At 52.8% G+C, this 26,513-nt stretch overlaps 7 protein-coding genes and 1 non-coding gene across 8 annotated transcripts; 2 read left to right on the top strand and 6 right to left on the bottom strand.

The window, feature by feature from the left end:
- Positions 1 to 1,281: 1,281 nt before the first annotated feature.
- CC84DRAFT_1090745 (uncharacterized protein) lies at positions 1,282 to 2,949 on the top strand (the record flags this gene model as incomplete). The annotated part of the gene is made up of 1 exon (XM_018174369.1): positions 1,282 to 2,949. One exon carries the CDS (start codon positions 1,282 to 1,284, stop codon positions 2,947 to 2,949), a length of 1,668 nt encoding a protein of 555 aa, XP_018035832.1.
- Positions 2,950 to 3,043: 94 nt separating this feature from the next.
- CC84DRAFT_1216814 (uncharacterized protein) lies at positions 3,044 to 5,154 on the bottom strand (the record flags this gene model as incomplete). The annotated part of the gene is made up of 3 exons (XM_018182841.1): positions 3,044 to 3,520; positions 3,570 to 3,971; positions 4,021 to 5,154. 3 exons carry the CDS (start codon positions 5,152 to 5,154, stop codon positions 3,044 to 3,046), a joined length of 2,013 nt encoding a protein of 670 aa, XP_018035831.1.
- Positions 5,155 to 8,561: 3,407 nt separating this feature from the next.
- CC84DRAFT_1216813 (uncharacterized protein) lies at positions 8,562 to 10,347 on the bottom strand (the record flags this gene model as incomplete). The annotated part of the gene is made up of 3 exons (XM_018182840.1): positions 8,562 to 9,135; positions 9,187 to 9,522; positions 10,115 to 10,347. The coding sequence occupies 3 exons, from the start codon at positions 10,345 to 10,347 to the stop codon at positions 8,562 to 8,564; spliced, it is 1,143 nt and encodes a 380-aa protein (XP_018035830.1).
- Positions 10,348 to 11,736: 1,389 nt separating this feature from the next.
- CC84DRAFT_t50 lies at positions 11,737 to 11,837 on the top strand. Its single transcript has one exon. It is a non-coding gene; the product is annotated as a tRNA-Ala (tRNA).
- Positions 11,838 to 12,030: 193 nt separating this feature from the next.
- On the bottom strand, positions 12,031 to 14,302 carry CC84DRAFT_1163997 (uncharacterized protein). Its single transcript, XM_018178388.1, has one exon. It carries the CDS (start codon positions 13,949 to 13,951, stop codon positions 12,122 to 12,124), a length of 1,830 nt encoding a protein of 609 aa, XP_018035829.1. The 5' UTR covers positions 13,952 to 14,302; the 3' UTR covers positions 12,031 to 12,121.
- Positions 14,303 to 14,351: 49 nt separating this feature from the next.
- On the bottom strand, positions 14,352 to 17,947 carry CC84DRAFT_1163996 (uncharacterized protein). Its single transcript, XM_018178387.1, has 3 exons — positions 17,404 to 17,947; positions 14,747 to 17,354; positions 14,352 to 14,692 (listed from the first exon to the last, which is right to left on the bottom strand). The coding sequence occupies exons 1-3, from the start codon at positions 17,621 to 17,623 to the stop codon at positions 14,608 to 14,610; spliced, it is 2,913 nt and encodes a 970-aa protein (XP_018035828.1). The 5' UTR covers positions 17,624 to 17,947; the 3' UTR covers positions 14,352 to 14,607.
- A 731-nt stretch (positions 17,948 to 18,678) lies between these two features.
- Positions 18,679 to 23,747, bottom strand: CC84DRAFT_1163995 (uncharacterized protein). The gene is made up of 3 exons (XM_018178386.1): positions 23,391 to 23,747; positions 22,812 to 23,338; positions 18,679 to 22,670 (listed from the first exon to the last, which is right to left on the bottom strand). The coding sequence occupies exons 2-3, from the start codon at positions 23,316 to 23,318 to the stop codon at positions 18,978 to 18,980; spliced, it is 4,200 nt and encodes a 1,399-aa protein (XP_018035827.1). The 5' UTR covers positions 23,319 to 23,338; positions 23,391 to 23,747; the 3' UTR covers positions 18,679 to 18,977.
- Positions 23,748 to 23,979: 232 nt separating this feature from the next.
- Positions 23,980 to 25,504, bottom strand: CC84DRAFT_1144851 (Deoxyhypusine synthase; the record flags this gene model as incomplete). Its single annotated transcript, XM_018176475.1, has 2 exons — positions 23,980 to 25,114; positions 25,274 to 25,504. 2 exons carry the CDS (start codon positions 25,502 to 25,504, stop codon positions 24,251 to 24,253), a joined length of 1,095 nt encoding a protein of 364 aa, XP_018035826.1. The 3' UTR covers positions 23,980 to 24,250.
- Between the last annotated feature and the right edge of the window lie 1,009 nt (positions 25,505 to 26,513).

The raw sequence follows: 26,513 nt of genomic DNA, 5'->3' as shown, positions 1-26,513 counted from the left end.
GCAGACACATACTCGAGCCTATTTCGGCACTGCGTTTGTCACATTCGGGGGTTTTTGGGATCCAAGGGGCCCAACGTTGGAGTGGGAGAACTAATAGGCTGCGACCGTGTAGGGGAAGGTGATTGTGTAGGTAAAGGCGACTGTGTAAAAGAACAAGGATTGGCAGACCCAATCAGCGTTGGAATGTCCGAAGGATTGGTCGTGCCGTGCGGGTTTTCAGGGTCCTTGGGGTCGTAGGAGTCGGGCGGGTGTGGGATCGTGGGGTTCGGGTCGCAATGGTCCTCCGCCTTGCACTCGGGTTCGTTCGGGCCTTCGTTCCAGTTGACGTTGTGCCCGGGGATTAGCGGACAGCTGCCACCGCCGTTCTGTCGCTTCGCTGGGTTGCCGCTCTGGCACGCTGAACCTCCCACCTACATCTTGCAAGGAGCCGACAGATTGATTCAAGGCTAGTTGTCTTTACAGAACACCGAACCAATGAGTCAGAACACAGGTGGTCTGTGTACCACATGGCTCTCTAGCCATGACACTGACCACCCAGGTGCTCGCACGTGACAAGCGGGACTGATAGATTTTCGTGGGATGGGAGATAGGGACTTCTTCCTCATCCAACATCTTTTAATAATACGTAGATATCGAACGCAGTATTTTCAATCCAGCTGTCTAAGTTAGGACTTCTCTACTCCCTGTTCTCGTGACAGTAACTTAGGTAGTGGAATGAAGCTTGTAATTATAGTATTACTGTAAGACAGCTTCTTCTGCAAAGCAATCGAAGTATACAAGTGCACTTCCGTAAGGGGTAAAGGAGTTGTTCATTGTTCATTTCTATCTATCACCACACCGTACGGCTGAGGTGTCTCCTGGTTCCCATCCCTTGGCATCGCTCGCTTATCTTATAGAACTTAGTGATCGTACACCTATCAGATTCCCTATATACGGACGATTTCTTAATAACATCGTAGTATTCTCGGGAAAAGTTGATCGCGAGATAGAATACCTCGGGATTGCCTAAGTGTACGCGACACCCTTGCTACGGATTTCGGCGATGTACACCGACTTCCAAAAGTGGGTTAGCCTAAGTTTGTTATTGCGTAACGAAGGCAAGCCAAATTGATGCCGACCCACGATACAGCCATTTGAACGATCCCGCCGACTCCAAGTTCTTTTCTTAAAGTTGTTTAAGCTTTATTACAGAAGCAGACCCGATATATGCGGCAGTTTCTCGAGTTCAAGTATTCGCTTATCGCAGCTGCCTCCACGGACTGCCTCTGGAATCGCAATACCATGGACAACTTACCACAGGAGCTAGTCGACCATATCAGTAGCTATCTCGGTCCTGAAGACCTGAAACATACGCTCACCGTGTCACCTGCGTTCCAAGTCGCGGCCGAGAAGTACTCAGGCGCTTTCAGTGATTTCGAGCTGAACAAAGAGACCGCCCGCCGGTTTGTAAACACGTTTGGGGGCCGGCGCCTTGGCTATCTCCAGCATCTCACCTTCAGATCAACTATCCCGGCATTGGATCAAAAGGTTGATTGGGAAGCCCACCCTGATGGCCATCCGGTACGCGACTCCGAGGAGGATTTACGGGAGGCCGATGAAAGCTTTACGGACCAGATCAAGTTCCTTTTTTCAATTGTCAAGGAGACGGAAGATATTGCACGTTCCGAAAAAGCCCACGGCAAGGTCAAGCTTACACTCTATACACCGACACGTCACATCGATCAAGGGAATTATTCCATCCAACGAGCCTACGTTAGCTGGAGAGTTCATCTCCTTGAACCTGAGTCTTTGCCTGATCTCACATCGATATATGCACTCCGTATTGAGAATGGCATGAAAGTCTCCTTTGATGTTGAATACGGCCCCGTGTCCCTTTGGAAAATTGATTTGCGCATGATGGTTGATCTGTCCAATAAATTTCCCAACCTTGCAGCTTTGCATTGCAGTATTGGCGGTGACGAATGGCTGGATTGCAACGAGGACTATCGGCAGCGATATATCACGAAGGACTGGGCTGGCCCACGGCGAGACTCACGCCATGACTTTGCTCGGATCCTCGATGTTGCACATATATCAGGTTTACGCGTTGCTCGACTCAACTTCCTAGCCCCGCTAGCTGTAGCATTTGAGCAACGCGAGCCATTTCCCGATCTTGTTTCGCCAGCGAGACACGATCCACTCAGCTCCAGCCTACGCGTACTGTCATATCAATTACGTCGCTTCAGCGTCATAGCTCTGATAGATCCTACTCTATTCTGGCCCGCCGAGGGTGCTTCTCAATTCTGGCCAAACCTGCAAACTCTACACGTCATGTTCCAGATTGTGAGCCCATCTGGTGATTGGTATTTCAACTTCTCAGACAAGGGTGGGAGCAAGCAAGGATACGAAATAAAAGAAACCGACTATCCTCCTTATGCTGAAACCGAATTGGATCGCACGAACCTCCGTCATTGCGATGAGGTCGATTGGGCTAACTTCATTCACCAGAAGGAACGTACGGTACCCAACGATGAAACGCTTGTTCCACTTCTGCAATCTTTTGCTCGAGCCACCTCTTTTATGCCCCGTTTGAAGCAGGCAATACTATGGGCACCAGTTCGTAGTAATGCTATGGGAGAGTATAAGAAGAAGAAGGGCGTCTATACCAATAACGTCTGGGGGCTAGTCTACACTAGTCCAGACACCGAGGGGTTCATGGACTGTCGAGGCCACCAGGTTGAGGGCAATCGTCAACTCTGGTGGCAAGTAGCGAACTGGCGCCCCGACAAGGCGACTCATGAGATGTTGAGACAGATTGGGAAAGACAAACACGGAGAAGACATTGCTGAATATTGGGAACATGACTATACAATTTCTGATCGGTACGAATTCGAGCGCTTCGAGAGCCAGCTTCTTAGCACTGGCTTCCCAGCCGCCGCACCCCTCATAAAAGGGAGGAAGAAAAACTAGCGAGATGTATAACTCGATATGTATACTAATTCTAGTAGTTGAATTGAACCTATGACAAACCACACCACTCCGCAAATTATGACTCCACTCATGTTTACCAATTAGGACGGGTCCATCCTGACCGCTTCTCCTTCCTCCACTCTGTCCTCAGTGCTCTGATGGTTCGCTTGAAGTTATCATTCTTTGGTGTATTGGCGCGCTTAATCCACTTGTTCTCGAGCGCATTTAGCATTGTGTTCATAGTGTTGTCTGTTCGGCTCTTCGCAAGAGTAAAGGCCTCATTCATGTACTTAATCCAGAGATTACGAAGGCCTTGTCGCTGCCATGCAGTATGCCCAGCTGCAGGTGGGTGGTTGGGTAGAGCTTGATCGATTTCATCGAGCGCATCCCTGATTCGCTGCACTTGCGCGACGAAGTACTGCTTGACCAGTGGGTTCTTATGGTACTTCTGAGCACCGAGAAGTGCCTTGACTCGGATGGCTTCGACGGCGGCATCGTTCTGGTTACGGTTAATTGATCTGCGAGCCTCAGTAAGATCGTAGATTTGATTTGTAGTTTTGCGAGTCCACATCTATTATTAATAGTCAGCCGGGTTTACGAGAGGATGCGCTTCATTCTACCTGTTGCTTCGCTGGTGCGTTGATGTCTTCCTGCAGCCACACAAACTCATTCCTGAAATCAACACCAGGATATCTCCACGCAAGATGTTTTTTTGCATTTAGACGGCGGTTTCCATTGACAGGGATAGTGAATTTCGGTGTCCAAGTCTTCTTCCAGTATGTGCAAAAGTCAATCTTCGCACCATTTTGGGCTGGATCCGGATCCGTGAACTGGGCCTGACCGCCAAATTCTTCTTCGTCAAGCCATTCGAAGAATTTGGTGACCATCTGCCATTCTAGTATGTGTTCTACTTCGTAGTCGCCGCCGAGCGCTGTAGGAACTTTGCGGAAAGCAGGCGTATGCCCCCATGCCATGTTTTGGCACTGCTGTGGATGCTGCCAACCAAAAACGCGAGCGTTCGCCTGTCTATGAGTCAGCTCTGAGTATTACTGTGGAAAGGGATGTACATACCAGTGCGCGCGCGTTGGCATCACTTGGATATGATCGTGCGTTGAACGTGTTCGCTCCCTCATTGCATGCCGTACCGGGCTTAGAACCTCGCCTAGTCAAAGAGTGTATCAAGCTGTCTACGAGGCCCTGGGGAGCGTCGACATCTCGGGAAAGTAACTTGCTCTTGGCATTCTCTCTGGCATTCTTTGCCTTCGCCTTCCTGAGAATCTTCTTGCAATCGAGTTTGTCCTCACGTTGGCAGGCTGCAGGCTGCTTCTTACCACTAGGCGTCTTGCCAGCTGGCGCAAGCGGCTGGACCTTACCCCCCTTTCCAGGCTTAGTCTTCTTCTCAGAGGGGCACTTGGTTGGTTTTTTAGCCGGCTTTTTACCAGGCTTCTTCGCAGGTTTCTTTGCTGGTTTCTTTGCTGGTTTCTTTGCTGGTTTCTTTGCTGGTTTCTTCTTCGGCTTTTTGGCTGGCTTCTTCTTGGGCCTACTGGGCCTGGTTCTGGTACGTCTGCTTCCACCTCGACTCTTGCGGGCAGCCAGGCTACGACTTTCGAGGTCCTCTTCGTCGCCAATTTCCAAATCAGCAGCACGATTCTCGTCAAGGTCCCGGCGCTCAAGACCTTCCTCGTCTTCTCCATCATCATCATTATCATCATCATTCTCTTCATATTCGTCGTTGTCGTCGTCATCATCACCACCATCGTCAACACTGCGGCCTTCAAGATTCTCCATCCACCCGTCTAGTTCCCCTCCCCCTACGATATCACGCTCACGTAAGTCAGTGTGGTAGATCTCATAGCCAATATCATTGACATATGCATCACCACCAAGCACGTTCTCGCCAATAACACATTCGTTCAAGATAGATTGAAAAGCCGCCCTGCAGTTCCCAACCGAATCGGTGTGCTCCTGGCGATCGATCTGGAAGGTGTAATGCGGCGATTCATAGTACAAAACCTCACTCGCATTGGCGAACGGAAGATCGTTGCATAGTTCGAATCCGGGTCCTTCAAGGAAATGGCGAATAGTCTTGGCGACATCTTCACCAGGAACGTGCTTGTCGCTCTGGTGCTCGTGGTTGCAAGCGACGATCGCAAGTGCGCCCAGCGCGTTGACGAACGCGGCTGTCGGGACAATAAATTGTCTCATGCTCTACGCGCTGATCAATTCGCAACGAATAATGATAGAAAGAGTGTGTTGAATGTATCGAAATGAATGGAATGCGCAACAGCGCAAGAAAAAATGAATGAATGTGGATGTCAACGAAGTGCACTGGAAAAAGTAGTTACATGTGGTGTAAAAGCTGCTTTTCTGGAGTCGCGAAATAATCAGTCGGACTCTATAGTCTTGGTATCCCTACGGTACTGTGTAGAGGAACCGCATCGTGGTAGGCAAGTTGCCGGACTCCGTATGCTACGCCTGATAATGCAACACCACGTCTTGGCATCTTACTGTGGCTCACTTTCTGTAGGTAAAATTTGGTAAGAGAACATGGGAAGGCTGACTTGAGGGTGCTAAGAAAAGATTCTCTAGAATCAAACGCTGCATCATATTGCTCCTGACTAAGAACATAGTACATATGAAGAGTAAACGATTTGTCTAACAGTATCGTAGCGCTCTAGCAATATCGCTGGATTGGCTAAATGCCTATCAATCCGGCTGCAAATAATTCGAATAATTTTTCAGGTTATTATATGATGCATCTCCATTCAGGACTAAATTGATCAAGAAAGGTCGGGCTGCCCAGTCCTCAATATGAGTCTTAGTTTACATATCCAGGCCTAGATGGAAATGGGAGTAATGCTATTGAGACTTGACACAGTGCTTCAAGGTTGCACTTAGACAAGTGGGTCCCGAGCCTTTCGGTGAAATGAAGAGAAGGCAAAAAAAGTTTTCCATCTCAGGAGATCGCGATGGCAGTGTTCTTGAGGCGATGCGATATCTGATTGGTGGTGGGATCGGATTTGAGTCGGAGGAGGTCTAACGCCCCATCTTACTCCTGGAGCTCAGCCTCAAGTAACTCTTCGCATTTCGTAACAAGAACAATCCAACCGTACAAAATGTCAGCCAACGCACGGAGTATGATGACGCTTTCTCAGCTGAGGCAAATAATGTTAAGTTTGACAGAGACACTCGATTATAATTTGCAAACAATGGGCTCCCGGGTTCCCACCCGCAGCTATGAGAGACGTGCCACCCGCTTTCCGCTATACATACTCATTGACTTCGATCCCAGTCGAAGAGCATTGCAGGGGTCGGTATATGTTCTATTGTGTGTTTTTATGCGAGATACAGGAAACAACTGCAGAGTGTCGCTTACGCACGGCTTGTTTTCTTAGCCATCTACCAGTAAAGTGCCCCGCCCCCAACCCGCAGGAAGAGCGTGCGTTGAAAAATCGCACACTCCGGTCATCCTGGCTGAGCCAAGCCACGGTTCTTCCAGAGCGCAAGGGTGTGATAGGCGTAACTAATTCTGCGCCAAGAACTTACGTGTGTAACCTGTTTCTCAATCTATAGTCTGGATTCACTCAGACCCTTGACGACTTGATAACCCACGACTTCGATACCCACGATCCATTCATCTATTAACGCGGTTAACAACACTATTCTCGCTTATATACCAGTACTCCTAGAACATAGAACTACGAACCCTACATATCCACACTTTCCCCCGGCCTTTGCCTATAGCATTAGCGTTTCCTGACACTGCTGAGCAAGATAATCGATACTCTCAAGGTAACCATAATATATTCCTTGAATTTTAGGTTATCCACAAATCGTCTGCATTTAAGCCTATGCTTTCATACTTTCGGACTTAAGGTCTTGCAATCAAAAATGCTGGAGTCCATATTATTAAGGGACCAATGTCGATAACACTGACGTTAGTATGCAAACATCTGTCACCAGAGTTGAATGAGATGCTATCGAGTGACTGCTCAATCTCGATGATTGATAGACACTTCCCGCTACCAGTGTCCCACAGCCTGATGTTGCGTCGTCCGAAGCAGACGCCAGAGTCTTGCCATCTGGCGAGAAGGAGACTGCCCTAGATGCGCTGAATAAACCTGCATAGCCCTGAACCTGCAACATTTGGTCTTCGAAACAAGATGAAGGAATTAGCAATCGGACGGCAGAAAGGCGCCAGTATTTTAAAGACGAGTCAGTGGGTTCTCTAACCTCGCTCCGAGCTTAAAAACCTAATCGGCAGTATTACGTCGCTGTTCAACAGCACCGAGAAGCTGTTCCCCGCGCCCGAGGCGCAACTCGCTCTCGTCAGACAGGAAATAGCACAAATCCAGGGTATTCAAGCGTTCAAGCTTGGGGAGACTAACGCACTTGGTGTCCTGTACGAGATTCCTTGGCGGCTGCTAGTAACAGATTGTCTACACCAAGACCTGAAAGTCGATGTTAATGGAAAGGCATACATCGGAGATACATTCAGTGAGGATTGGAAGTTTGAAGCACAAGGGTTATTATATATATATAACGGTGTGGTAATCGTTGAAACGGGGAAAGCATTTGTTGGGAATAAACATGGCGGAAGAGATTTCTGGGACGAGTAGTATAACAGGGCTCGATTGGCGTGAGCTGAGTTAGCCTCGGGGCTCTGGTGATAAATGAGAGCGGGAGTCATTGTAATACATCATGGTATCTCCCATATTGAGACAACGACTGCGAATTCCACTTGAACAGGAGTGGTCTGGCCACTCCAATACGCCGTGGATGGCCCAGAAAATTTGGCATCGGTGATGAAAGCTACAAACAGCCGCTGACGCTTGCTATCTGTATCTTTACCTCCTGGACCAAGCTATTGAGGCAATGGGTTCGCTTTGACTCTGATGGTCATTTGTACCATTTCGTGAGTAGAATTACCCCTAGGCGAAGCCGCGAAGGTTTCAAGGGGTCTCGTCTCATTTTCTACCTAACTGTAGCCATATTTTGATTCGCATGCTACACATACACAATGCTCAAACGTAAGACGGGTGTACGAAAGGAGAGACAGACTCAACATTCGAAGGATAACGCACGTCGCCAGGCCTGTCCTGGATGAGCAGCTCTCGGGAAGCTCAGGATCTGATCAGAGCAGAATTAGACTACATCGGTGGCTCAGGATCATGGAAACTGGCCTCTCATTCTCCGCCAAGAGACCTCCCTGTGCAGTTCTGGCGGAAAAGAAAGGGATGGTGGAAGCTCACCCCATTGCCTTTCCAGTCCGAAACGATCGAAAGCCACCATGTCTCATGAAAATCACAGTCCATAACCTGCAACCTCTCATGATCACGAATACCCAGCTTCTCCATCCTCTGCAAGGACATCAGCATCGTAATGACCCACTCTCCCTCCCACTTCCCATGCTTCTTCCCCGCCAAAGCCATGAACTCCATGATGCATTCTTCCCCTTGACCAGCCCGCCATTCCCGGTCCAATGCTATGTATCCAAGAGACACTGCAGCGATAGTACACTTCGCCGCTGAGTAAATTTGCCTCATCCGCAGGATCTGGATCTTCATCTCCCGGATAGAGTCCTGTTTAATACAGATTGCGTCAACCCAGACTTACTTGTCCTTCAGGCGCCGACACAGTAAGATCGCGTCGCGTGTTGTCATAGGTATATCGGACCAAATTGTGTCGAGCCCGCCCTCTTGCATCAGCACGGCTGCGGTTTTTGACGTCAGCTTGGGATGATTTATCTTGCCCCAGACGTATGTCAATGCCATGAAAAAGCAATGTTTCGGTGCCTCCACGATGCACGCCCGCTCGACATCGATCACCTTGAGCGATACGCCTGGTAGCTGAAGCCACGTAATGGGCGCGGCTCCGCAGGCCACATGCTCGAGGTCCTGGTCGCAAGTAGCTAGCCACTTCTGTGCGCGATCCAGTCCAGCTATTTCACCATGGATTGCGCAACTTTTTTCGTCAACAGCAGTGGCAGCGACGCAAGCTCGAGCGCTTTGATTCACTGGTTGAGCGGTTCCTCCGTCGTGAATGAGCCTGTCGGCTTTTCCGGTGAGATGGTATCTTGCTTGTCTTGTAATACCCCAGGGACACTCAATTTGTTCGTCCGGCCACAGCTGTTTGTACAAGGTCACAGCATCGATCCATTCTTCGTCGGTCCAGTAACCATCAGAACTGTATCACACAAGATAACTCTCTATTACAGAACACCAAGGACAAACATACTTCAAATGCACGCACTCCGGCGCGAGAAGAAACGCTCTCAACAGTACACATGCCACCGCAAGGTCATACGGCTTCCTATTCGTTTTGACAAAAGGACCAAAGCCAAGTGTATCTCTATAAAAGACAAAATTATCGTGGAAGTCGTCCGCGAAGCCACTAAAGATGATACCCTTGTCTTCGTCGACAATTGGTGGTGTAATGGAGGCTTCATCGTTAGTTGGTCCCGATAGCAAAACGTCCGAGGCTTCTAGGATGAGCCGGGCGTCGTCGAGTAATTGGGGCCAGACGAGCTGCCATTCTAGAGTATCCCAGGCGATGTTATAGTAATGACAGTAACTGTGACAATCAGCTATGAATTGAGCAATGGAAGTCGAGGGGGTAACCTCACCCCATTATCTCCCTATGTCTGAGTGCGCGTAATCTGAGGAGAGACGGCAAGGCGATACTTATCCGATGTAGGTGCGGGCGGTATCTTTGCGCGCAAAATTTGTGGACGCAGGCTCAAAGGAGCTTGTGACTGGTGCCTGGGTGCCAAGGCTTCGTCAGTGTTTGTAACTTACCGAGGATGAAAAAGGCAGGCGCAGTGGAAAAAGAAACGAGCTAGTCGGGTGAGGGCCGTGGGATTTCGGAACCAAAGACAACGGCCAAAAGTTAGAAAGCCACAAAGTATGGTGGAATGTATGAACGGCATCTTTGTGCGCGGAATTTCTGGTACCTGGCTGCCAATGTGTCACTTACCGAGGATGAAACAGATAAGATTCTTAGTCATCTAGCTCCTTATACGAATAACTATATCTATTTTAATTTGTTCTAATTTTTATAGCACCCCCAACCCCACGCACCGGTGGTACACCAACCATATGCTGAAACACCATGCTGCTTTGTGCAAGCACGATTTACATCAATATACAGGCCCGAAACACCGTACTCTACGTATTCTTCGCACTTCCACGCGTTGCATGAGTTGTCCACTTGGTAGGCGTAGGCAAAGCGGAACCATTGTTCGCGGCAGGCTGTATTCATGTCTATGCCGCCGAGATACTCGCCAGTGCGGGCTACGAGTGATGACGCGGCCTCTGGAGTTGGAGCTGGATTGGCTTCCGGAACAGGTGCAGCTTCGGCGGCGGGAGCAGCGAGAACGCTTGCACCAAAGGCGAGCATGGCGGTGAAAATGGTTAGGTGGAGCATAGTGGTGGTTTGCTACAAGTATGTTTAGTAGAAGTCTGGATGACCAAGTAAAAAGACCTTGTTACAGGTTCTGATTTACCAACCTGAGGAGAATCCGGCTTAGGAAAGGAGCTTGGCGGATTGCAAAGCAGCTGGTGGATGAGCAGAGAAGACGTTCGACTTGCATATTCTTATACTCTTTGCTCACAGCGAACATCGTGGACCCCAAGATTCCCCGAATCCTTGCCGTACGAGTAGTGGATTTCTAGGGATGTGCATGGGTAAGTCAATATGCCAAGGCTGCCAACGAGTCCTGCTCGTTCGTTGCGTAGCCGAATGTGTCCCCTCGCTTGGAGGCCTAGCGTAGTACTAAGACAGAAGGATTATAGGGTTAGCAGAGACACTGACGGTTTTTGTATGTGAGAGAGGTCGGAAAGATAAGTATAAAAAATGTTAAGTTGTAAGACCAACTAATAAGTGATAGAGTAAAGGCAACAAAGGTAGTAGAGCGCTCCTACTATAGGGACAAAAAGCGTTAAGCGAGCGAGCGGTCTTGGCGCCTCAAAGTGAATGTGAATCTAGCCCTGTGGGCCTGCATCAAAGCCACTAAATATGCTTGTACATGTAAGTCGTATTCGCGTCAACAATCCAGTTATCGTATATGTAAGTCAACCGTGGGCCAATGGTACCTATGTAAGATGGTGCCTATGTAGTGACTCAATAATCTAGCAAGCTCAGCATCTATTTACATTTGCAGCCTACAGTCCGAAATGCGCAGAAGCGGCTGACGGCCACATTCTCGTGGCTGTGAAACTTTCTGTACTTGGCATGGGTATCGCGCGGCGGTAACTTTTAGATAGTGGCCCTGATGCAGAAGCGGAACGAAGACAGTGAAAGACGAAAAGCCTGTCGCGGTCGAATCTGGAAACCACTTCGTTTTCCGCAAATGTTCGGCATTTCACGTGATCAACATACTCTTCTGCCTTTCAAGAAGTGGTAATTCGAAAATCGTGTCTGATTTCAGCCACCAACAGTAAGCGCTGTTGGCGTCAGCAAGGGCGCGTTATTATGGGCTTGATAGCAAAAGCCATGATTGGTAGACGGGAGATTAGCCTCTGCGGTGGGGCTGACACCCCGGGCGAAGCCTCCGTCGGAAGGGTTACCGCGTTGGCAAGCTCACACCCGGCAAACTTCGTTCTTCTATAAAGCGGATGTCATAAGCCAAAATTCGACGTTCCCACTCTAGAGACTGACCTTGCAGTACTATCGTGAAGGAGGCCTTTCTTTGAATCTATGATTTTGGTAACCGATCAAGGAGATCCAAATATTATATCCCGGCACTTAATTTTTTATTTTAGCGACTTGGACATCGAAGCACGATTCGGGCTTGTGGTTTAGTGGTATAATTTTCCCTTAGCATTTGTGTGCTCTACAGCATTGCGGAAGCGTGGGAAAGGTCCTGGGTTCGATTCCCAGCAAGTCCATATGTCTTTTTGAACTCTTTTGAGCATCCTTGGGTGCGGGAAGGGGGTGCGGGAAGAGTGCGTTGCGATTTTTTTGGGTGCGGGGCGCACTTTTGGCCATAGCGCTACCACTATTCGATCCATGTAAAAACGGTTGTCCCAGGTAAAACCGCTTGACTACACCGCAATAACTGAGAAATTTTTGCACTTTGGGTGCTTGCATTGCTTAATCACGGGGTAGGTCTGATAGGCCTTGGAAATGGAAGTAGCGGCGAGAATCATTAGACAGCATGTTCCATTGCACTTTACACTCCCACATCATCTCTACTTCTAGTTCTGACAGGCCGTCTCTTGATAGTGATCGCATTGCCCTTTCCATACTCCACCTCATCATCACCCTCACCCTCTTCGAACACCTCCCTATCGACCACCGCTTCCTTTCTCCCCTTTCCTCGCCTCAGCTCCCTCCTCAGAAGCCTTCTATCCCTCAGCACCAAGCCTTCGACCCCGTTTACTCCGGTTCTCCGGCGCGCCGCCTCTGTGAGTATAAAAGCCGCTCGCAACGGTGACATGCGGTACCCTCTCCTCACCAGCTTCGCCCTCAGTGCATCCTGCCACACAACCCACATCGAGAGACACCACACCAGGTTGATGATGAAGCAAACGCCTATCATCGCAGAGGAGAAGCCCCACTGGTAGCTCGGATTCGCTGTGTCAGGCAGACAGCGCGTAGAGTCAACGAGATCCCAGTACTTGTACGTTTTGTTTCCGAAGCAGTAGCCGCTTGCCGTGTAGTTAATGTCGTAGATGGAGTACGTCTGGCCGTCTGGAAGGGTAACGGGAAACGTGTCGTTGCAGGCGTATTCGCCCCAGTTTTTGGCGCGCGGATAATCCGAGTCTTGGCCCCAGGAAGACAGGTAGACGCCGGTCTGGCCGTCGAAGTGGGTTTTGCAATCTTCATACTGGTACGGTCCCTGTGGTGGAACCCAATTCGGCTCATTGTTGTAATTATACGAGTAATATCGGTACTGCCATTCTTGGAACGGTAGAACGGTTCCGTTCGGTAGCTTGCAGTCGCAGTATTTTTCAATGTCCATTTTGTGGTAGAAGAAGTCGCGCAGCTCCATGGTCGTGGTGTCGCAGATGGGCTGCTCAAACGTTTGATTTCGCACGCCCAGTATAGCGTAGCTCTGGATGATCTGGGAAGAAGGGACGATGGTGTCGTCGTTGCCGACTGCGACCCAGGCAATCGCCGTGCTATCGTACCCAGACATGGCTCCGAGCAGTGGCGGGATACTGAGCACGTAGAAAGAAGCCAGGAGCATGTAGAAGAACAAGAACCAAGTACGTGCACCCCGGTTGCGGAAAAGCTGCTTCAGTAGGATGCAGGAAGAGCCGAGACCAGGACCCTCGAGACTGATACTCTTGAACGTCTCAAAGGACGCCGGATGCCGCTCGATCAAGCGCAGCAGCGCGTCCGAGAAGACGCGATAGGATATGGCCCAGAAAATCATTTGCACGCCACGTCCAACAAAGATGTCCCATGCCACGTCAATCGTCTTCACTCGCGAGAATGAGAATTGGCCAAATGTCCAGTCCAGGACGAACAATGCTTCGATTCCCACCACGGTCGAATTTTGCGGCACACCTAACGCGTCACCACACCCCAAGGTCTTTGCGGCAAAAGCACCATAGTAGAATCTACCGTACGGCGCTCCCACTATCAATCCGTATATCGCGAAAGGAATGATGCCGAAGAGAAGCAACAACAGGCCCCAGAACTGTGATGCTTTGAGCGGATAGTTCCAGATAGGCCGACAAACGTGGTCCCGAACGAAGCTCCATGTCGTCCGCGGTGCAGAAGCAATCATTGGCGTAACATGCGTTGTCGTCGTGTCCCTTATGGCGGGCCATGTACGTTGCTGAAGGAAATCCGACGTGGTTCGAGCAAGCTTCTTGGGAGCTTCTTGAAATGTAGCAGTTCTCGTCCAGGTCCTCGCAATGCGTACTACGATCCCATCGTCCTTCTTTTCGTCCCAAAGTCCGTTGTTCCCCTCGCCAGCTCCGCGCACTGGCGAATAAGGCGGCGGATACTCATACGCGAGTGAAGGTTCGTTTCCGTATGATATGTCCATCGCTCTGGACTTCCTTCCCCATCGCACCTGCCGGTCGTAACGTCGTGAGAGAATATTCGGTACGGAATAACAACTGAGAACAAAAAGGTACCATTGTTGTTAATTATGCAGACGCGGTACTCATCCCAGCTTGGCATCCTAGCGTGCTGCTTCTCGCTCCTTCGCGTGTGGAACAGATCAGCCAGCGGGACGTGCTACCCCTGACGCGATCAACATTGCTGCGCCTCGCCGCGGTAGTGGTTAGCGAACCTCTGATACTCAGGAACCTCAAAGACATTGGATGATAGGGCATGAGGACGCGCGGTTTGATGCGGGTGGGAATCCTTCAAAAATATCAAAGAACGTCACAAACACCTATCGGGGCAATGATTCGAGTACTACCAGCTCCGTATCGCTTTTGGTGACGATACGGGGCATCTGTGGTTACAAATCACGAATGAGCTGCTGCGGAACGATGATGTCCACATCACGTGTTGCGGACCCGAGTTGCAATAAACAACAAGAGGGGCATGGCCAGTTTTGCTAGTCTCATTGACCAGCTCGCAAACACGCTCCCGAATCTTGTGCAATGCAGCGATCAGCAAGCTGTGAGCCTTTGGTACTGTGTAGTCATGATAGCGTGGAAGCTGTGGTATCTGCATCCTACATCTCCAGTTCTACAATGCCCATTCGTTCTTATCGTCCGTAGCCGATACAAACGGCTCGTCGACAAGCTTAACGGCCAGCTCGCTGCATAGCACGCTGCGACACGCGTTAGCCTGTCATCAAACTTGGTCAAAAGAGGCAGCAACTTACCAAGACGACCCAACCAAGGCATCCAATTCTTTGATGGCCTTCTCCCTTTTGGCACCTGTGCTTGTGCCCTTACTAACCTCCATTTGCAGTTCACCAAGACGCTTACCCTTTGCCATACCCGCAAGCTCAACGACTTTCTTCGCTAGGCAATCGCTATGAAAAGCGTGCTGGCAGGGAAACACAAAGAACTGGCGCGCCAGGAGGGGCAAGCCGCAGACGTAACACCGTTCGCCTGGCTCCACGATGGCATATCGCTGTTCGAGGGCTTTAATGTCGGTCTTGATGTGTGCAGCTGTCTCTTCCGACTCGTCCATTTCCAGCTTGAGCTCGTCAATCTTGCGCGAGTAGTCTTCCAACGCAGAGCAGATCTCCTCTTTGAAGTCGTCGATGATCACAAAGTCCGGGAAAAACGGAATGAGATCTTCTATCCGTAGCAAGTCAACCCTCCGCAGGAACTCGATAGCCGTCTTGATTCCTGATGACTGCGAAATAACCTTCTTGGCGATCGCCAACCATAGTTTTTTGCGCAAAGCGGGCTCGGTGTTGGAGCGGTCCGCAACGTTACTAGCAAGATCGATCTCGTCGTATTTGAGTGCTAAGTCGACAGCTTGCACATACTGTCCCATGGAGCTGTAGATGTGAACGCAAGACTGTACGCGGTTGTGCTGTATACAGAGACGAAGGGCGAAGTCAGCGTCGTAGTTCTGCTCATGGGCCATCGATTGCCCTTCGAGATACGCAAGTAGCGCCGACTCATCGCTTGTGAAATGCGAGGCATAAATGGAAATCAGCGTATTGTGGACGGCTGCATCTGTCGATTGATGCTGGTTGATCTCAAACAGCAGGTATCGCACCGCTTGATTCTGGTTTAGCGGGACCTTGGTAATATTGTTGTAGTTAAGGAAGGCGGGTATGAGCTTGCGGGCATTCAAATTCGTTTGTCGCATCATAATCTCGACGAGATCCACTGCAACCTGCGCCATAAGTACACTGCTGTACTTGTAGAAGACGTCGGGATCGGTTTGCTTTTTGAGCACATCCAAAGTCTCGCGCCACCGTTCCCGTTGGACCCAGTAGGCGAGGACATAGTTGTAGTCATTGACCACTGTAGCGAAGTACAACAGCTCCTCTTCTCTTCCGTGACTACTGATGATTTCGTAGACTGTCTTTCGATCTAGATCAGACTTGTACTTGGTTACGAACTCTTGGTATTCTTTCCGAACGACTGACAACTGATCCTGGGTCTCAGCGGTGTTCATGCTCTCGGAAAGCTCTGCCTTGGTGGTGATGGTATCGTCCAGGGTGTTGAGCTTAGCCATGTAGAGTTCAGTGAGCCACGTGGCGACCATGATTCGCTGCATGGTAGACGACTTCTTCAAGGTGGAAAGTTTGGTGAGCAAGTACTTGCGTAAAGCATCCTGCTCACCCTTGTCGATGAATGTCAGTGCCACCTGTTCGAAAGGCTTGGTGCTTCGGCCATAGACGGCTGCGGCTTCCGAGTATTGTCCTTTTCCAACCAGGTAATCGCCTGATGCTGTTGCTACGGCATCCTTTTGCGCCGCTGTCTTTGCGTATTGCGATGCGGCATCGAATTGCTGCGCCTTGAGCATGATCTTCCAGACGTCTCGGCTCTCTTCTGTGATGACAACCTCAAAGATGTCCTGATTCGTAAAGAGCCAGTAAGTGTTCTTCTTGATATCTGCTACCAGGGCTACCGCAGTCTGGCCGGGCTCCAATACTACTTGGTCGAGCACGATGGTGTCGTCCAATCGGTTTGTGGCCACTATCCTGCCATCAATCAGTTGCAGTATGTGCCACTGACTGAGGATCATGGAAGTGACAGACTCTTGCGTCCGCCTGTTGCGCCCGCTGGCGCTTTGTGAGGGCGGTATCTGTGATCTAGGCAGCATCTTCGACTCGCCAAGCACTTTCCCGCCCAGCTCAGAAGTGTCCGAGGCCAAGTGCAATTTGCCATGGAGCACACCCTGCGAAGTCAGCCACCCAAATATCCTCTCGGTGTTTGCATGATCGGACGAGGGTATGTCTTCGATCTCAGGCGACACGGCGAGGAGCGAGGTGGCGGTGGAGGCGACGTTGGCGATCTCGTGCACCGTTGCCGATTCGGTTTCGAAGAGCTTGGAGAAGATGGAGCCGCTCCCTTCGTGGCCGTGGCGCCCCACCTTGCCGGCGAAATGCAGAAACGTGGAGGGGGTTGCGATGATGACGCGTCGCAAGTCGTTCCTCCCGGGCACGATGTCGGTCCACAGGCCTGTGATGGGCCCATCGTTGGTCTTGTACACGCCCTTAAGATAGCGCTCTTCCCGGCGATAGAACTCGGACGACGGCTCGATGTAGACTTCATATACGTTTCCGTCGGACGCACCAACGAGAACCTCGCGCGTCGAGGCGGTGGGCTGGGAGGGGTTCCATGCTATGCTTTCGATTGCGACGCCTTTGAGCCTGGACAAGGCCTTGGGCGTCCGCGACTGGGTGTGGAGGTAGAAGTTCTCGGCGAGGGTGGTGGTGATGACGAGGTGGGACGCCGACGGATCGAGGAACAAGCGCTTGATGACGCCGACCTCGGACGTCTTCTTGGGCAGGTCGATATCTGCGCACGTCAGAGAAAGTCCACAAGCGTGCTCGTTGGGCGACCGAACCGTCGATGTCGGCGGGACTGTCCAGGTCGATGCGCAGGATGCGTCCCGTGGACAGGGCGAGCACGAGCACGTTGTTTGCGACGGCGGCGGCCACAAAGTCGGAAGCGACCGAGAACTGCAGCGACACACGCTCGATGTTGAACATGGGAAGCGTCGCATCGCCGTCCTGGAAGCTGCTCGCGCCGGGCGCGGCATATCCCGCCGATGAATCGTACGCCATGGTGGGCTGCTTTGCGGGGGTTTGGCTCTCTTTACGGCGCGCTCATGACGGCGGGGACGTGGGGCAGCTTCGGCAGCCGGGACGAGCCTCTGGACCTGGTGACGCGGGCACTGCGGTGGCTTCGCGATGTGGACGAGCAGCGACGCCTGAGCTTGGGGAGCTCGGCCGGGCGATGGTTCGGCGATGGTTCGGCAACGCTACAGAACGTAAATCCACGACCGACGTGCATTTCATGAGCAAGTCGCGAAGACAGAGGTGGAGTGCAAGTCGAAGCCACTTTGTCGTGATTTCTTCATCCGTCAACTGGATGTGGGTTGTGTTGCAAATATTCGACAAGAACCTTGGAAACGTGCACACGCGATTCACGGCTTGAGCTTTTCATTTCCGGGACCGTCGGCTCCATGCTCGTCATCAGCGCCAAATTGGTTCATACTGCAGGACGGCTGATGGGAGTCTAGATGCGGGACGAGGACAAATTAATAGATGGGAGTCGCGCAGCGCCTTTGTCCCTTAGATACTATAGCTTATGCTGCCCTCTTCTGGAGTGAACTCACAACCAACTTGCACTGGCACTTCATTTCAGAGGTCCCTGGGCTGGCACACTATAACTGACTTCGTGCACTCGGCTAGTGTATGGCCTTTCCTATGGTAAAACACCATACTTGGCCTCGTGCAATTGGCTTGTGTATAGGCTATCCTGGGGTAAGATACTGCACTTTGACTAGTGTTGCTTCCTATGCTGCAGCATTCACCTCCTCCACACTGTCAGAGCGCCTGTGATATCGTGGTGCCTTCCAATGGCCTGAGGTCAGAAGCTGAGACCCGGGTGCTTCAAGCTATAGCACCAAATAGGGTTGATCGAAATGGGAGTATGAGCAAGCAGACTGTCGGCACCACAGTTTCTCGTCCAGTGCAACAAGGTGCTTCGTCCCTTTGGCCACCCGCATAACCAGGAGCACGGCAACCACCACCAAACGCACGACAACATCACATCATATCGACTCCACACAATGTCCAAGACACAAACCGTTAGTGCAATCAATCTAAGATCATAGGCCGTAGCCTATAGATGAAGCTACAAGTCGCAATCTAGCCCAGCACCTGCCGTCTCAACGATGAAACGAGAGATGCAACGCCTATACACCCAGCACCTTGCTAAGGAAGGAACAACTTCGTACTTATGACAGGTCCGGATGGAGAGGAAGAAAAAAAACGCCCAATCAAATCCCCCATTATCATCCAAAAAGACCCGTACGCCAAACAGAACCCACCCCATGATCAAACGCCATACTCTGATCTCCTTCCTTTCCTCACCCGGACACTGCAAGTTTCCAATCCCCAAGGCTCCGCTCATCTACGCCACATAGTAAAGCTTCATAGCGCTCAACACCCTCCGCCTACACACGGGGCAATTCTCCACTTGTCTCGCACACTGCACACAAGCGACCACATGCCCGCAGTCATAAAAAGCAGCCTCGGCCTCCTCCTCCCAGCAGATCCGACACAAGCGCTCCGTCTCCTGTGCGCTCTTCCAGTGCGTCACGCCCTCGCCGAACTTCTTGTCGTTCTTCCACCCGCCCGTGTACGTGTTGCCGGTTGTCGCTTCCACAAACGTGCCCGTGCCGTGCTGCTGGTTGGCCACCCAGTCGCCGTCGTACGTGTCGCCGTTCTGGAAGGTATAGAGGCCGTGCCCGTGGCGCTGGCCGAGGCGGAAGGACCCCTCGTAGGTGGCACCCGAGTGGTAGATGCGGCTGCCGTGCCCGTGGCGGTGACCCTTGACGTACTCGCCCTTGTAATACTGGGATGAGAAGTAGTTGAACGTAAAGTGGCCATTCATTCGCGATGGAAAGTTTCGAGCGTTGGCGCGGAACCGAAGGTATTGCGGGAGGTCGGCAAAGGCCGCGCGGTCTGCAAGAGCGCTCTTCTGCTCGTCGGTGAGGGGGGTTGTGTAGACGATGGTAGCAGCGTTGTGGAGGTCGTTTGAGTTGAAAGACTTGTTGCGCCGAAGGGACCGGGCTTGAACGATGTCTTCTTCTTCCCACCATTCGAATTTTGTGTCGGGCAACTCCAGCAGCTTTTGCACTGTGATGTCGAGACGCGCGGGCTTGGGAGTTATGAAGGAGCCTTTAGGTTCCAAAGTCTGCTTCTCGGCATCGAAGTACTTGACGAAAAAGTATATTTCATCAGGCGGAGGCTCTGGAGTTCGCGGCCGCGGTGCTTCACCTGGAGGGGTTCGAGGGCGTTCTTGTATATCAACAGGCGGAGGCATGGCAAAGTCAATCGGGGGTGGCGGCGGCGGCGTGACTTCTTCTTGAGTTCCACCCATTTCTGTATCGTCGCTTGCATCGTTGGGAATGAATACATCAACCACGGGAGGATCTGGCGCTGCGGATGCTTCGACTTCAACCATAGCGGTATCAATAACCTCAGGTGTTGCGTTGGTAGGAGAACCTTGGCGTTCGACGCCCGAGGGAGGTGAGCTGGTCTGCGGCGGCGCCGGTTCTGGCTCCCCTGGCTCACTCATAGGTGTGTCTTCTAAATCTGGATGCGGCACTGGCTGCTCGACTTCTATTACCGGAGCAGGAGCGTCATTGTCCTCGGGTGTATATGATGTAGGAACTTGTTCAGAACTCTGGGCTGACTCAGAAGGACCTCGCGCAGTCTCTTCAGGAGTGGGCACAGACTCTTTGGGGGCCTCAGGCAGGTCGGTGAAGGGGACGATGTGAACCCAAAGGCGACGGCAAGCCCAATCCCCGGATGCACTCTCCAGTTTCCAATCTTTGACATCCTCAGCGAAGCGGTTGTAGCTCCCGCTTGAATATTCGATCTTGCCCGTACCCACTAGCAGAGGGTGTGCAGAAGAACCCTGATAGGTATCGACGAACCAGAACTTCACTTGCCTAGGATCCTGGATGTTTTTAACATCCTTGAAGATGGTAGCGATCTTTTCGCGAATGTCTGGACACTTGTCGGTTATCTTGAGCGTAATTGAAGCCAACAAACCAGAGCTGTCGGATCGCCACTTCTGGTCGAATGCATCGAAGAACCCTGGACCTTCGTGTTGCAGAAAGACCTGTGAATCAACCACTTGGAATTCGCGCTCCTCAATGCCCGCCGTTTCCGAAACAATCTCCTCCGCTTCCGCAGGCAGGGCCGCCCCTGGATCCTCTGTCGGGAGCGGGATTGGAGGAAGCTGTTCAGCAAGCTTTTGCCTCTCGAGCTCTCGGGGTATCCATTCCGGAACTTCCCATTGTTCCGACTCAGCTTGCGAGTTGAAAGCAGACTGTGCTACGTTGTCGCGGACATACATCGCGATGTAAGCGATAGCATCACTACCTGTCGTGCGAGCGGTTGCAACCTGGCCTTCGTGCGCCGTCACAGCTTGTCGTTGTGTCAAGCAGGTGACCTTATTCCCGTCTCGACTATCGGAATAGTGGTACCATCGGGAGCCGGGTCCTTCAGGCCGGAGTATAGTTTGGTAGACGCATGATTGAAGGGTCTGCTTATGCACTACAAAGCCATAGAGCGTATATGACGTGCCTCGTATGGTGATAAAATCATCCAGTGACACTTTGTTGAGGACCTTGACGTACGACCGCGAAGCGCTGTCGAAGAATTGCCGTTCTAGTTCAACAGACAAGAGTTGAGGGAGACTGCTGTCCGGGTTCATGAGCTCTGGAGTCTGGTTGACGGCTTCCTGCATGCTACCCACACCGACAACTGGGGTTCGGTAGCTAGAGACGCCTTTTGTGTAATCGCGCTTTTGGCCGAAAATGTCCTCGAGGACATTGACAGAGGTTGTTTCCCGCAATTCCTCCTCAAGTTTAGTGCGGAGACACTCCCATACTTGCACGACGTCGAACTTGTGTAGCGGTTCCGAGAGACCGTACCAGTCCAGTGCATCGTCGATGACCCCCAGGTCGACGGAGCCCGCGCCAGGCTGGACTTGAGTCCTGAGCAGATACAGGACTTTCTGGAAAGCCCCGATGAGCGGCTTGGGTTGAGCAAACGGCGCTTTCTCGCCGTCAGGGGTCTTGAAGCTGTACAAGAACTGCCTAAAAGGCTTGAAACCCAGCCAAGAGATGACGGCGGAGACGATATTTCCGTCTGGAGAGCCGCCGTTGTCTCGGAGCGCCACCGATTGCAGTCCCGTCATGGCGAAGCTGTCCCAGACGTTCTCTGAGCTGGGATGTTCCCAGAGACAGCCAGTCTCGTCATTAACGATACGGATGTAGCCAGTGAATGCAAGCTTATCATCCCGGAGAAGGGCCTGTCGATGACCTCGAATCCTATGGGGGATATCATAATGTGGTCCATGAAAGCGTGTCCAGCCCCAATCAGGCGACGTCGTGCAGAATCGATGCAGGCAGGTTCGTGAATAATTGACACGAGGCTCAGTAGGGTTGTAGAGGACAACGGAGACCTGTGCAGCAACACCTTTTCTTTTGGGCACTGTTTTCGAGTCGAGCAGAGGCAAAGGAGCGTGTTGTGTCTCTGCTGAGCCCGAGTGAGCACTGTTGTCAATGCTTGCCTCCACATCGTCTTCAGGCTTCTGATGGCTACCTTCTGCATTGTCTTTGTTTTTCTCGTTTCCAACGCTGAGGCATTCTACGTACACACTGAGATAGTCGGAGTCGTTACCTTTCGGGTAAAACTTGATCTGCCATTCATGTCCGCCGATAGTAACCGGTTTCGACTTCATGACCAGATCACGATTGGGATTATCGCGCGTGCCGTTGTAATTATCAATGAGCCATTCTATGCGACCGCTCTCGCCCGGTGTATATTCAGGATCCTCCAGGGGAGAAAAGGCCATCTTTTCCCAATGCTCATGATCCAACGCGCTGTATTCGGTGGTTGCCTCGATCTCCTTCAGCTCGTCCTCCTCGGGTGCAGATGTATCTTCGGCAATCGGATGCCATGGCTGACCTCCATCCTCGTCGGACGAGTCGGAATCGGTTTGGACGGGGTCAACGGGCGGAGGCGGCGGCGGCGGTTGCAGGTCTATTGATGGAGCTGGGGGCTCTTCTGGCGGAGCATCATTTGGCTGCAGGCACGTGAGTTAGATCGCGGTTGTCCTCGATGTGCGTCACGGAAATGTATGGAATGCTCTCCAGCATGGGATCGTTTCCCCACTCTGTGATGGGGATGTCGAAGTAAACTGAGGAAATATAGCTCCAGTACTTACAGTGGTGCTGGTGGCATGTTGGGCGTCCTGGTCGCTGCCCGGCCCCTCTGCCAGCGGGGGTGAAGATGGCGTGATTGCGGCGGGCTCGGCTGAGCTGTTTGGCAGAACGAGGCCCTGTGTGTCGTCGGACGTGGTGTCCATGACGTCTTCGTCGGCTGAAACCGCTGCGACTTCTATAGCGACGTTATTTGTCTGGTTGTGGGTCGGCGTGTTGCTTGCACCCGGCTGTAGACCGTTTGTCAAGCCGTCTTGCATGTCTGCATCTTCCCGGTCGTGGCGCTGGCCGGCGGGCGGCAATGTGGTGGAAGTGGTCATATCCATGTCCCCAGCACTTTGCTGCTGCGGCTGCTGCGGGGGTGGTGGCGGCGGCGGCGACGACATGGCGGGCTGTGTGTAAGGGTGTGACTCGGCGGGCGAGTGTGCACTCGAGAAGGCCGGCGGCGACGAGGGTGGCTGTTGCGCGAATGAGATGGGCGGGGGCGGCGGTTGGACGGCGGTCGAGCTCATGGTTGCGGGTCTGAGATATACTGGGCGGAAAGGATAAGTGAAGGCACCAGCCGGAGAAGCAACCCTACGTACCTCTCTATCACCAAGTCTATGTGAGAGAGGCACTGCGCCGGCCGCGTCCAAAGACAGGATGTACCGTTCCAGCCCAGGACGAGCAATGCAATGGCCAGCTGCACCGGATCGGCTGCCGCGCTCAGGTGGGCTGCGCAGCGATGGCGACGACAGGCGGTGGTGTTGATTAGATGGTCTTATCGGCGGAGCTCTAGTCGAAGCTCTATAGCGAGCACGATACACGGCTTGGACAGAACAGAACCTGGAATGGACACGGCAGAGTACAAAAGGCTATGCCAGGCTGCAAAAGCAAAGTCGCAGCTTCGACGATGGTTTTGCGGCTGTGAGGCGTGCGTGGCTGGGCTTATACGTTGTTTGTACCAGGCTGGAGCTTGTGCATGCTGCCTGGTGGGGACCATTTATACCGCCGGGCGGTGAGCAGTGAGGCTGCCGCCAGCGACTTAGCGCTTCCCCACGTCCCGCGCGCTCGGCCACCGCCAACGCCCTCGACATCACGTACATGAGCCCTTTTGTCCCTACTGCTCTAGCTAGCTCGTTGCTGCCGATCCTGTAGATGGCACAGTCATCAGCTCCTGAGTCACACAGCTACACCCTGCTGCGTAGCTTGTTGCTCCCCTGCGGTGGCTCGCGGCCCCAAATCTAGGCTGCAACTTGCACTACCCTGCATTGAGCGACGATTACAACTGTGGGGACACACCGGCCACGCATCCCTGTAGCTCCTCCGACTCTACCTGCACCTCACTTCCACTTACGACTCGTGTTGGTGCTGCTAGATGGCGTGGCAGACGCATCTACGGAAAGCACAAATTTCACACGAAGCGCACGACACAGTGATTGTACGGATTGCGTTTCGGTGGCTATCATGATTCTCCACTGTCTGGCCTTCCCTTCGCGAACGTAGCTGCAACGATCAACGGAAACGCAATTGTCGCCTCCGCGTACACTTTGACGCTGTCGCCGTCCGTCTTGATCTTCCCCCAGCTAACTGCCTCGTCTGGCCGCGCTCCCGCATCGCTCCCGTCGTATTCCTGACCCGTGTTGATGTAGACGGCACTCTCAGCACCGTTCCGCATCAAGTTTGCGTTGGCAATGTGATGTTTGACAATTCCTCCGCCTAGAATGATCATGCCGGACCTTTTCGCCCGCACCGCAATGGTGTTGATCTTGCGAATGTCCTCAACAATGTCTATGCGCAGCTGGTCGGGAGATGACTTGAAAGTGTGAAAGTAGAGCATGTCGCCGAGGCTGCCGTCGGTCAGTGCTGGGCAGAAGACGGGAATGTCGTTTTTCCACGCCCAGTAGTATACGGAGCGCTCGTCGTTGATCTCCTTGCCAAGCCGACTGATGACCTTGCTCGGCGTCCAGTGTATCGGCTCGTCGGTCTGCTTGCTCTCCTCCTGCTCCACCAGCATCTGGTCAAGGATGGGCAAGACCCAGTCTTCAAATGCACAGTAATTGTTGTTCGGCACTAGCAAGTTGCCTATCCGGTTGAGCCCCTTTGCACGCAGACTGGCGCCCGGCGTTGAGAATGCGCCCAGGTAGGTTGGCCCGAGACATTTTATGAAATCCTCTTCGACACCGCCGGCGGTCGTGACGATGGCAGAGACGTGCTTGTGCTGTACCAGGTAACGCAGCGTTTCCCTCAGGCCCGAGGAGATCAGGTTGGACGTGTAGCCCAGAAAGACGGTCGTGCCCTCGCCTGTTTCAGCATCCTTCCACGTGCGCTGTCACTGTTAGAATAGAAACATTAGGCGCATTACCAAGGCTGGCTTAGGCATGCCCTTTCCGGCTAAAATGTTTCGCAAGGGCTGAGCCGGGAAGCGCCCGTAGCCCGAGCACCCACAACGACCGGGATCTCCATGCGCCGGCGGAAAAGCACTCACCATGTCATTGACAATCCGCACCGCTTCGCCGATCGCAGTTGCCTGGAAGCCCATGCGCGCATACCCCCCCATCAGCTCCTCGACGGTGATGCTGCGCTGCGCATAGTCGTTGAACTCGATGCCCTGCACCTCCCTGGCGTCTGCTGGCACGGGCTCGGACGGCTTGAGCACTGCGTCGGTCGCGTTCGTCGGAGGGGCCTGCGACGCCGGGTCCTGATTGGCCGGAGGCATGGCTGGGGACTGCGTGCGGCCGGTGTAGAGCAGTGCTTGAGGCTTTATCTGCGTTGCGGGACAGCTGTACTCACCGCGTCGCACAGCCTGGTGTGTCGAGTGTATGGAGAGTCTCGTCGCCGTCTATTTTTCGGTGCGCGTGCGACTCGCAGATTTTGAGGAGCCCTGGCTGGACACCCCCACATATCCACGTCTAGGGCCATGCACCAGTGCGACTAGTCTGCTTCGGGCAAGGTGCAGAGCGTCCCAGACGGTCGATCCGCAGAAACGACAGCCACAGGCACGCCCGCTGAACGTTGAGAATCCGCAAAGACTCTCACAGTGGTCGACGGCGACGGAGCAGCGCTGTCCTGCCGATGCACCGCGCCCCGTCGTCGGTACACCACAGCTGCATGCCTCTGCCGATGCTGCCACCCGCATGGGAGAACGTACCGAAACCTGACGCAGTTTCAGCGTTAAGCAACATGCAGGCAGGGATCCTCGTTCGAGATCGAATTCACGATTCCTGTCCACTCAGGTCGCGCCATGGCCGCCCTGCCGGGACACCATCCCTGCTGGGTTAGGAGGGGGGCGCGCTGTGAACATGACGGCTGGGGCAGCCATTGGAGCCACAGTGCATCGTGTCAGTGCGTGCTCCCGGTGCGTTCGTTCTCGTGCCCTGCAGTTCTCCTTCATTCCCTCATTGCCCTCCTCACTTGCGGGCGCCCGAACAACGACTCCAACGATGCGTGCAGCGGCGCCGCCCCGCTAACGTTTCCTTTCATTTGACCTGGCGCGTCCGTCTTCCGTCTCAACCGGCACTTCTGTGCCTGCACACCCCTTCTCGAAGAAATAGCAGCGCCACGTCAACGGCCTGCACCCGGATCCGCTCCCAGTGCCCCCTCGCCGCGTGCCGGTCCCAGCCAGTCTCCAGGACGGTCGGGCGCACCCTTCGGTCATTTCTTGCGGCCAGCATCGAGGCACCCGAGTCCTTCCTGGCTCCCGTTTGCGAAATCGCTGTATCGTCACC

The sequence above is a fragment of the Paraphaeosphaeria sporulosa genome, assembly GCF_001642045.1.
Source record: "Paraphaeosphaeria sporulosa strain AP3s5-JAC2a unplaced genomic scaffold CC84scaffold_5, whole genome shotgun sequence".
In the NCBI taxonomy this organism is placed as follows: Eukaryota; Fungi; Ascomycota; class Dothideomycetes; order Pleosporales; family Didymosphaeriaceae; genus Paraphaeosphaeria; species Paraphaeosphaeria sporulosa.
The sequence above is the reverse complement of the archived record's forward strand: the minus strand, read 5'-3'. Positions and strand labels throughout refer to the sequence as shown.